Source organism: Moschus berezovskii, chromosome 7, assembly GCF_049115385.1.
Source record: "Moschus berezovskii isolate FMDL1 chromosome 7, NW_MosBer_1.0, whole genome shotgun sequence".
NCBI classification, from domain to species: Eukaryota; Metazoa; Chordata; class Mammalia; order Artiodactyla; family Moschidae; genus Moschus; species Moschus berezovskii.
Window position 1 is genome coordinate 59,932,373 of NC_142466.1, and position 12,156 is coordinate 59,944,528.

At 41.5% G+C, this 12,156-nt stretch overlaps 1 protein-coding gene across 6 annotated transcripts in view; it reads right to left on the bottom strand.

Moving 5' to 3' along the window:
* Nucleotides 1–12,156, bottom strand: part of PRUNE2 (prune homolog 2 with BCH domain) — a 308,955-nt gene that overhangs the window by 45,898 nt on the left and 250,901 nt on the right. For all 6 annotated transcript variants that reach the window (XM_055426912.2, XM_055426909.2, XM_055426908.2 and 3 more), the window contains one exon: nt 454–533. In XM_055426912.2, coding sequence (XP_055282887.2) covers nt 454–533 — 80 coding nt within the window. The remainder of the gene's footprint in view (nt 1–453; nt 534–12,156) is intronic.

Genomic DNA, 12,156 nt, shown 5'->3' on the forward strand with positions numbered 1-12,156 from the left:
TTCTCCAATGTGTGAAAGTGAAAAGTGAAAGTGAAGTCGCTCCGTCGTGTCCGACCCTTAGCGACCCCATGGACTGCAGCCCACCAGGCTCCTCCATCCATGGGATTTTCTAGGCAAGAGTACTGGAGTGGCTTGCCATTGCCTTCTCCGAGATGTTGGTTAGAATTTGGTATTATGATAAAAAGCAACCATTATCACAGGAACTGAAAACATTGGCAGATCTGGCCATGGCTTGGGAGACAAAGGGTAGCCTGCATTCGTTGGTTATTCAAATCAACCCAGTAATTAACTCCATCAAGCCTAACACCTTCCTCACACATTTTTTTTTTCCTCTCTCTTCACCTCTATCACTGAAATCACAAGTTGGATGCACAGGAAATGGTTCTCTCACTGAATAATGAACACATTTGGATATAGAACACTGCTGAAAGAAATGAACAAACACGCTCTCACCTGGCCTCATGTCTGCAGCAGTGGGACTGAGCATTCCCTCCTCAAAGCGGATGTCCATTCCTACATCCTCTGATGGCAGTCTGGAAAAAAGAAAAAAAGCAAAGAGTGTAAAACACTGTGCGGGGTTTCATTTTCTTTGAATAGGAAACCTCAAGATTCCAGGATAGTATTTTCAATAAACCTAGTACACGTACTGAATTCACTGTCAGTTCAGTTTAGTTCAGTCGCTCAGTCGTGTCTGACTCTTTGCGACCCCATGAATCATAGCACGCCAGGCCTCCCTGTCCATCACCAACTCCCGGAGTTCACTCAAACTCATGTCCATCGAGTCGGTGATGCCATCCAGCCATCTCATCCTCTGTCGTCCCCTTCTGCTGCCCCCAATCCTTCCCAGCATCAGAGTCTTTTCCAGTGAGTCAACTCGTCGCATGAGGTGGCCAAAGCGGCCCCAAATTAGAAAACAGACTTTCTGCAGTTACTGCGAATGAGAACCATGGACACAGCTTTTAGTCTGTGTACATAGAGTCACTTCTCCTGTCAGTTCACACAAGTAAACATACCTCATGAAATTCGAAAACCGGAAAAGTAAATAACTAATAAAATATAGTTAAGGAGACATTTAACTTTTTTTCTTTCCAACAAGAGATGTAATATATGCTCTGGAGTAAAGACAGACCTGACTTTGTATGTATCTCTTCCTCTGTGCAAATTTGAGCATACTACTTAAATGGCTATGGGTACAGGAAAGCATACTCTGCTGGTCTCTCTCTGTGAAATAGGGATATGCCACCTACCTCACTGAGCTGTTGAAAGATTAAGCAATGAATGTAAAGTGCCTGACATCCCTGAGGAGGTACCAACTATTAATATTTTCTTTCCTTTGAATATTTAAAAATTCTTTGTGAATTACACATTGGTGAAGAGGATTTTGGTCATGAGTTACTATCTTTTCTAATCAGTTTTGAACTGGGGACTGTTTATATTAGCCCACTTGGTAAGACTATTGGAAGGGAACAGACAAATAGTGAGGAAACTAGGGCAAATTTACATGCTTTTGTAGGAAGCTAACCCCTGTTCTGTGGTGCTGGAGAAGACTCTTGAGGGTCCCTTGGACAGCTAGGAGATCCAATCAGTTCATCCTAAAGGAAATCAGTCCTGAATATTCACTGGAAGGACTGATGCTGAAGCTGAAGCTCCTATACTTTGACCACCTGATGCGAAGAACTGACACATTGGAAAATACCCTGATGTTGGGGGAAAGACTGAAGGCAGGAGGAGAAGGAGATGACAGAGGATGAGATGGTTGGATGGCATCACCGACTCAATGGACATGAGTTTGAGTAGACTTGGAGTTGGTGATGGAGGCCTGGCATGCTGCAGTCCATGGGGTTGCAAAGAGTGAGACATGACTGAGCAACTGAACCGAATTGAACCACTGTTCACAATAAATTCCCCTTGACTTATTTTTATCTCCTGACCTTCATTCAGTACATCCCCATTTGCCACAATTATATATTTTTCTTCTTGGGGGTTTTCGTGTAATTTCTCTCATCTAGGGTAAATACCTCTGATGTAGGCACCCTTCTAAATTTAAACATGATAAACCTTTGTGTTAAAGTCCTAAATTTAACCCCTCCCTCTCCCCCTCCCTCTCTTATTGTGACTCCTCTCCACCTCAATCCAGGCCTACCAAACATTTGAAGTTTGCTTACCTGGATGATCAGTTTTTTCAGGATCCAAGTTAAACCCCTTACTGTCAATAAAGCCTATGATGTAAACAAACTCCTATGTCCCTAGTGACAACAACTTGCTTCACTTATTCAACAAATATGTACTGTATGTCTACTCTGTGCTAAGGATACAGAAGATTGAAATAGACCAGCCTCATTCTTGTCGTGAAAATGGGATGATGGAGTTAAAATAATAATGACCGTTACCAACAACTCAGAGCTGTTCTTGAGAGAAGTAAATGCGTTCATTCTTACCTGTCAACCCTACAGACCTCTTCAAAAACATAAGGAGTTTCTTTCTCCATACGCTTGCTATGACTTCTGCTGTGTATGTTCTCTGAAATGAGTCCTGCAGCTTAGTCGAAAAGAGCGAGGGGTCAGCATGTGAGTCAAAGATAAGAATGTAATAGCAGGACTAAGAAAACTCCCACCAGAGACACACTGCATTGGGAGGCAGCAAACTGAACTGTCCAGCAGTGGAGGTGGGAGTGGCGGGCAAAGAGAAGGCCCTCTAGGGGCCCCAGTTTTGAAAGACCTGGGACCCAGAGGGATAGTTGCCTGGGTTTCCTGTACTGCTGCAGGTTTTCAAATCTCCCTAAAATGATGCCTTGTCATCTGGGTGTGTTCTCCTTGACATCAACCCTGTTGTACCTGTGACATAGCGAAATGCTGCTGAGAGCAGTTACATTCAGATCTTAGCTCCATCCCTTCCTATGTCCTATGGCAAGTTATCTAATCTTTCTGTGTCTCCATTCCCTTACCAATAAAAAAGAGAGACTGTGCAATGCCTAAAAGTAATATTGAAAGAAAAAAATGCTGTATCCTTTACTGAAGTTCCTTTTGCTGTCTATTGTAACTGCTTTTTCCATTAGCCTTGAAGCTTCGTGAGGACAGAAACCATGTCTATCTTCTTCACTATTACATCTCCAGCACCTGGTATAAATACCCAATAAATACGTGTTGGATTGAATCACTGAACTTGAACTTCCCCATATGCACGCGTACATGATTTTCCCTAGTTGCCTATGAATCAACCTTAAAAAAAATAAAAAGACATCATATCTACTTGCTTCAGAGGGCACATAAGGGTGCTGGCCATAGGTCCAATACAAAGTTTAAAAATAGTATCCATCTTAAATTTTTGCAGGTTTTGTTAATGTTTCTAAGCTATGGGCAACATCATGGAAAAATTGAAAGAGTCCTAGATATGACGGTCTAGTTATGGGTTATAGTTCTACTGTTAGTACTGACAAGTGATTAACCTTGAGAAAATTAACTATCTTTGTGATTTTAAAGGAAGATAATAAATACCCAACATTACAGGGACTGTGGAGAATAAACAGAATAAGGAAGTGCTGAAAATTATAAAGCACTGACTAAGTTTAAGGTATTATGTCCCCTCACTTTAAACAAAATGTAGGATCAGTGATTTAACTGAAGTATGTGTCATGGTTAGACAAAACATAATTAAGTTTCCTAAAATTTGAGTATTAGCCCAGGTAAGGGTAAATTTCAGTGCTAAACAGACCTCCATAGAGACTGTAAGTGCCCCTGGATGAACTGAAGTTATTAAATAGAGCCTTTGTCTTTCAATGTCTTTTTGCGACACAGAGCAGAGTCCCTGTTAAGGAGGTGCTAGAAAACCAAAAGTGACATACCTGAGGGAAGAGAAAAACTGAAGCTGTGATTAGTCAGTGATCAGAAGCGAGGGACCCACAAACCCACAGATATTACAGAAGGCCATGGGGACCTTTTTAGGAAACCCCAGGAAAGAGAGAAGGAACACTGAACCAGAAGAGCCTGGAGGCAAACCCGGGAGAAACCCAAGTTGCGGCCATTGTCAATACGACCACATTCATCCATCAGGCCGATATATGTTTGTAGAAATAAAGCGGCCAAACAGAATAATTGGCAGAGAAATAGCATGGAATTTTATATCAGTAATGGATGCCTCTCAGGATCGGTTGGGTAACTAATCAATCCATCGTGAACGTAAATATTTTACTGTATCCATCGGTAGTCATTACTTAATTTGGGGTTTTCTGTATACAGCACGGAGGTACCAAACAGGTTGGGGGGCAGTTGTTAACACACAGGGCCATCCTCTCCAAAAGATGCTTAGCTCCACATCTCCATCTAGAGGATGGATCTGGAATTGTGTGTTTGCTGGGTGGTTTTCTAAACATCACTGATCACCAAACAGTTCTGACTGTCCACCTTTTGCACACTGGGTAGAAGTGTACTTCCCTATAATCCTCTGAAATTAACATGGGCATGCGACTTGCTTTGACAAATGAAATGGTGGCCGAAGTGTCAGGTTTTACTTCTGGGAAGAAGAATTAGGAGAAAGCATGGGTGTCACGCGCTGTTTCCCACCTTGGTGCCTAAGGAGGAGCTCAGCCCGACGGCTATGAAGAGCAGAGCCTCTACTAAACAAAGCTCACTGGATATATGAGCAAGAAATAATTTTTGTTTTGTCCTACCCAGAGATATTGGGTTTCTTTGTTACCACATGCTAATCCAACCCATTCTGAGTAGTACTACTGTTTATTCCAATCTTTACTGCTTGTTTTGAAGGGAGTATCTGACTTACACTTACTGAACTGAACAGCCCAGGCTCAGGCTGATATACACATCATCCTGTCTAGGTTGCTAAAACATAAAAGAACACTTTAAAAGATGAGGACAAAGCTCAGAAGAACATCAAATGCTTTCAAGTATTCTATAAACTTGAATATTAATATACTACCTTTATGGGTTTTTCACAGTCACTTAGCCCTTGTCAATTTACTTAATACTTTTATTTCAATTGACTTATTTTATTCAGGTTTGCTCTGAAAGACAGATTTGTATCACTATACATGGAAACTTAGAATCACTCCCCTAAAAGAAATAGTCGCATAAGTTTAATCAAAATAAAACAGTGCTATTAAATTCAAGGTAGAAACCCTTGAGCTGTCACTGTAAGACTTTATTTGCTAAAAGAAGAGATTAGAAAGTGTCTGACAAGGTGTAATGTCATTTATCGTTATAAATACAAAGAAATGCTATGCAAGACAGAACACCCTAAAAGTAATCAATACATTTCCAAACTTGAAAGAGACCAAGGGAAATTCCAGGTGCCAGAAATGAACAGTTATTCTAGAAAGCTGATGAAAGGTAGTCGGCAGCATTCTTGACTGGACACAGGCCTTAGGGCCCCACAGGAGAAGTGACCTCCAGGTGCTAGAAAAAAGACCTAGATCTGAACTTCCACATAAGGCCATGGTCCCTAAAGAACCGCCCTCTTAATGAAAAGAGAGTGAGAACAAACTATTTCAGAAAGCAGAGTCTGCCTGGAATCTTGGGTGGAAAATAAAAAGCAACCAGTGAGAATTAGACACACTATTTGTATGCCAAGTGTCTCTGATTTATATTACCTGAATGATGTAGGAAACCCAAGTCAAGAGATTAAAATAAAAATTCACCTAGGACCATTAAAAGCCTAGATTCCCAGGGTTCCAGAAGAATCAAATATGAAACCACTTGGCAGTGCTACTTTCACTAAGTAGGATTCACTGGAAATCCACTTAGGAGAAAGTTAAAAACCCTCTAAAAGATGAACTCACACCAACACCCCCAACCTACACCCCCTAAGCTACAAATTACACTAGGGAAAAACATTATGAAAAATTGCCAGCAGATGCTGTAAACAGAAGAACTAGCAATAAATGTCATTTAATAAATGAATAACATGAAAGAGATTATAATAATTAATACTTTTTAAATCTTCATGGTGTTAAAGCACTGAGATTTGGGGTTGTCTGTTGTAACAGGTAATGTCATTTACCCTGAGTAGCCATGCTGCTTAAACAAGGAACATCTAAAAATAATAATGCAGAAGTGTTGATGATAAAGTGTTATAAAAATAAATATCAGAAAAACATTAGCCACAGGAAGCAAGTGTCACAAAATTAGTATCAAACAAAATAGACTTTGGGCAGAAAAGCATTATTAAGGGTTAAGAAAGTTAATACTTTATGATAAAAGGAGGAATTTTTCAGAAGATATATTGATCCAGAGACAATACGCTTTTAACAACATAAGCCAAAAAAAGTCAAATATAAATTATAGGGAGAAATTTATTTCATTGGGGGGGAAGTTGAATATGTCTCAAGAATTTATAAATCTGAAAAAAATGCATAAAGATACAGAAGATCTGAAGAAAATACTAACACAGCTTAATCTAATGGACAGATCTACATTCAAGAAAATTACACATTTTTTTAAACTCATGAAAATTGTATAAAATGTCATGTAAAATACCAAAAGTTAGTTACTGTTAGTCACTCAGTCATGTCCAACTCTTTGTGACTCTATTGACTATAGCCCACCAGGCTCCTCTGTCCATGAAATTCTCCAGGCAAGAATACTGGAGTGGGTAGCCATTCTCTTCTCCAGGGGATCTTCCTGACCCAGGTCTCCTGCATTGCAGGCGGATTCTTTACCATCTGAGCCACTATACTGCATGTACTTTATTTTCTGACTTCTGGATGACATATAAGAAATCAATCATAAAAAGACTGGAAACTGGAAAACACATTTGTAAGTTGTTGAACAATAAAGCATGACATATCAAAACTTGTGAAAGTAGCTAAAGAAATTCCTAGAATAAAATAAATAGCCTTGAACTAAAATATTAGAAAATAAAATGAATGAATTAGCTAAGGGCTCAACTCAATCCAGGAAGTTAGAAAAAGAACCATGCTCTTAGGTAACTTCATGCTATTTATACTAAATGTGGGCATCGATCTCATCACAAACACCACCAAGTGGGAGACAGTGACATAAATGGAATTCTTCAATTTGAGAATGGATCCCACTTCTATTAGAAGCATTTCTATTACCAGATTTTATGTTTCTGGTACTTAGGCTTCTTCATAAAGAAACCAGCATGCTGTAGCATTGCAGTCCTGACACCACAGAGTAAAAGACTAATCACAAAAGCAAAACTTTGGTACCTGGTTAAATCCACCCTTTTGCCTTTAGACCAGGTACAAAGGTAAGCACATTTTACATTGTATATCCTTCCAACATTTCTGAAACTGGAGGGATTTAATTGTGGTAGGATTAGCCCTGTCCAAGATCAGGTTCTTTTTAACAGCAAATGAGCAGTGAACCAAGACTTGGCGCGCACACACACACACACACAGCACTGCACACACACACACAGCACTGCACACACGCACACGCACACACACACACAGCACTTCTAGATGCTCACACACACACACGCACGCACGCACACACACACACAGCACTTCTAGATGCTCATGTTCCTGACAGGTGTGCATACTCAGCAGCAGACAACACTGTTTCCAGGGAATAATGATTTTTATAAGACTGACCATTAAGAAATACAGCTCCATAGAAATAGGGTAGCAGGCTAAGGATGTTAATTGTTCTTTAGAAAACTACTGGGTAGTTATGCTTATTTATTTTGGGAAATGATTACATAAAGAGAAAGTTCTTTTGTGACAGAGTTCCTAAAATTCTCCTGGTTTCCTTCCAGTCAAATAAGACACCCCGGACTGGTAAGGTTGCTTTCTCTAGGCGTGGAGATAAAATGAAAAAAGAAGAAAACCTTTAACCAGGTTCCTTCCTGCCTTTGTTAAATAAATAAATTAGCCCTTTAAAGACTAAGGGTTGGAGAGTTGCCATTTTGGATCCTTGTCTGATAAAGTGAAGTGAAGTGAAAGTTGTTCAGTCGTGTCTAACTCTTTGTGACCCCATGGACTATATGGCTGATGGAATTCTCCATGCCAGAATACTGGAGGGGTAGCCTTTCCCTTTTCCAGGGCATCTTCCCAACCCAGGGATAGAACCCAGGTCTCCTGCATTGTAGGTGGATTCTTTACCACCTGAGAGCCAAGGGAAGCCCAGGAATACTGGAATGGGTAGCCTATCCCTTCTCCAGGGGATCTTCCCGACCCAGGAATCAAACTGGAGTCTCCTCCATTGCAGGCGGATTCTTTACCAACTGAACTCTCAGGGAAGTCTGATAAAGTGGGCAGCACAATTTAAGGTAAGGGTACATGCTACTCTGTAAGCTCCAGAGCTCTTATCACATTACTCAACTGGGGGTAAGACAGGCTGCACTGGGGATCACACACAGCTTAATCAAGCTGATACTCAGGAAAGGATGGGAGCTTAGGAAGCTGAGTTTGAGCTCATGAAATGAGGTTCTTGCCAACAACTGGCTACCCCATGGGACCTCACTCACGCCAGAACACATAAGTGTGGTGACTCCTATAAGCCAGTCAGCTGAGGGCAGATAAGGAAGGGATAACTGGGAAAGGAGAAGACAGAAAACGCATGGAAGATAAGCACTTGGCACTCACCCAGTTATTACCTTCTCTAGGGATTTTGCAAAACCCCACAAACCACAGCCATCTGTTCTCCGATTCTCAGAGGAGAGAGACATAATACAGTTTCCTTACTCAGAGTTGAATTCTCAGAATAGACAAGTAGCAAAAATCACTTGTCATCCAAACGACCCTGGAATTATAGCATATGTCGTTCTGTATAAAATCCTTTGTAGTAGCCTTATGAGCACTACCATTTAAGGAACACTGAGGAGGGATAGAAGGAAAGCTTAAATATCATTTAAACCCTTTGCTTTTCAGATAATAATTAGATCCTTGGCTGCGAACGGGGCTGCATGGAGAATTCTACCTCTTGCCTGCAGGGTATATATTAGTCCCACATTTTTTCTAAAACCTTAAGACATCGATAATGTATTTGTTGTTAAGATTAAATTAAATGATGTAATCTCACGCTGGGGAGGGACATATGCTTGTTTCTGAAGCCAATCTACAGTTCACAACTTGGATGACTCATAAGCATTTTGAAACATGTACAAGACTGAATTCAGTACTTTCTTTTACACAGGTCTGCTACAGCCTACATTCCCTGTGTGGTTTTAAAAAATGTCCATGAATTCTCTGACATTTCTCTCAGAAGTTGGAGGCTAATTCTCCTTTCCTTATGCATGGACTGAACTCAGTGGCTTGCTGTTAAAGAATGGAATAAGGTAGAAGTGACAGTGTGTGACTTCTAAGATTAGGTCCCAAGAAGCATGTGTCTTGCTTCCTCTTTCATCTCTCTTGGATTGCTCACCCTGGGAGAAGCCTGCTGCCGCCACATCCAGAGGATGCTCAAGCATGTAGTGAGGAACTGAGGCTTCCTACAAAAATCCAGGCAGAAACTGAGGCCTCCTGCCAACAGCCATGTGAGGGGCTCAAAGCTTGGAAGCAGGTCCTCCAGCCCCAGTCAAGTCTTCAGATGACTGATGTCTCAACACCAACTTCGTAAGAGACCCTGAGTCAGAACCACTATCTAATCTGCTCTTTAATTCCTGATACAGAAACCATGAGAGTATACATGTTTGTTGTTTTAAGGTAAAGTTTGAGACAATTTATTACATGGTAATAGTCATCTAACATCTTCCCATCCCAGTGAATGTCCCTACCTGAGCTCCCATCCCCCAAATGAGCATTCATTCTTCTTTTCCATATTTTTCTACCATTTCTTCCCAATCCAGTTGACCATCCTGACAATCCAGTCTTATACATTGGCCTCATCTTCTCTTTACTTTCACTGCTACAATCTTAGTTCATTTTTTTCCTAGCAGAAACCTGTTTCTGTTTTCACTCCCCACCCCCTCCACATTGCTCAGTATCCAACCTTCTCAATCTAACCTTGTTTCAGTCCTGTCACATCCCCATTGCCTCAAGGGAAGGGTCCTGGCTCCAGAGTATGGCTCACCAGGCTTCACGGTCTGGCTTCCCAGGATACACCCAAGCTTCCTCTCCCCTCAGACACTCCCCACCTTGGCCATTGCCCATTCCCTAATTGGCCCTTGCTTGTCATCTACAACTCAGCTTAGATATCTCGGCCACAGAGCTCACCCCCAACCTGCACAGTTAGGTCAAGTTCCACAGTACCCTGAGCTCACATCAAATGGATATTTGTCATGATTTACAACAATCTGTTCCTAACTTGTCTGCCCTACCTCCCACACTCATGACCACTCTTGTTCCCCACCTCCACACTTACACACAGAGGTGCTTGACGGCAGGCTCTCCCAGTGCTGAGCATGTGTAATTGAAAGGGCCTAGCATGTGGTGGAGGTGAATAACTAGCTACTGAATAAACACCCTTATGTAGAGATGTGAGGATGCCCTGCTCTTCTAGCAAAGTGTTCCTCATAAGGTCTTATCACATAATGGAACTCGACCACCAAAATTCTCTACCAACAAATCACCTTCCATAACAAATTAAACTTTCTTCAAAACATAATTCAGACAAATGTATACATCTATCCCCTTCCTTTTAAGCCTTCCTCCCACCCCATCTCACCCCTCTCGATAGCTAGTACAATGGAAACACACAATAGTATAAAGCAGTTTTTTAAAAAGTTTAAAAACTAAACACAAAAACATAACTCAGAAATGTGGGTGATTCTTACAAAAGTGATTATCACAGAAGAGCAATTGCTCTAAACATAATTAGGTGAAGTCCAGCCAGTATACAGTTTACAGTGCTTTCTCCCACAGTGATAAAAGTACCTCTCTGATGCTATTAGGAGCAACCTGGGGGTAGGGGGAAGGTGGGGGGGCAGGCATGCTAAATAAGGATGAGGTTTCTGTGAAATGAAGAGGAAGAGAAATGGAAATTTCTGTTTGTCTTCAGAAATGCAGTTTTCAGGGCCAGAGTCAGCAGCTTCTTGGAGGTTGACCAAGTAAGTGTTCAGAGTGTGAGCACTGACTCCAGAAACCCTGCCGGTCCTCCTCACGAGCAGCTCTGCACCACCTGGGATTTCTCCTTTGTGCAAATGAGTCTGTGGATACCTCCCCCACGCTACCCTCCCGCTTGAGGAGATCTGTTCACAAGGATTCCTCTCCCCAGCAGAGCAATGCAATGGCCTCACTGCCTTGGTTTTACTTCCCCTTAGTCACTCAAGAGTTGGACAGTCTGGCACCAGAAATATGAACAACAGGAGCCCAAAGAGATACTCTTTTGACTGCTGCTCAAACAGTTATATTTGTTGATCCCTAGGGCATGGCAGGGGATTAAGTCTTTGACTTCTCCAGAGCTAGGGTCACAAAACTTCTGTCAAGGTCCGGATACTAAATTTGTTAGGTTTTGCAGGTCATACAGTCTCTGTCACAACTACTCAACTGTGCTGTAGCACAAAAACAGCCATAAAACATGCAAATGAAGGGGCGTGGCTGTGTTCCGATAAAACTAAGTAGAAAAATAGGTGCCCAACTAGATTTGGCCTTGAGGCCATAGTTTGCTGACCCTCGTTCTATATGAAAACAACTTGAATAAAATTTCATTTCTCAAAAGGGAACACTCCTACACTGTTGGTGGGAATGTAAACTGATGCAGCCACTAGTGAGAACAGTACGAAGGTTTCTTAAAAAACTAAAAATAACGTTTCTACAGATGGCCAAAAGGCATATGAAAAGATGCTCATCATCACTAATTACTAGAGAAATGCAAATCAAAACTACCATGAAGTACCACCTCACACCAGTCAGAATGGCCATCATTAAAAAGTCTACAGATAACAAATGCAAGAGAGGATGTGGGGAAAAGGGAACCCTCTACACTGTTGGTGAGAAGGTAGGTTGGTGCAGCCACTGTGGAAACAAGTATGGAGATTCTTACCACTTGATCCAACAATCTCACTCCTGGGTATGTATCCACACAAACTATAACTGAAAAAGATACACGCACTTCTATGTTCATAGAAGCACTATTCACAATAGCCAAGACATGGAAACAAATGTCCATCAACAGATGAAGGGATAAAGAAGATGTGGTACACATATATAATGGAATACTGCTGCTAAGTCACTTTAGTCATGTCCGACTCTGTGTGACCCCATAGACGGAAGCCCACCAGGCTCCCCCATCCCTGGGA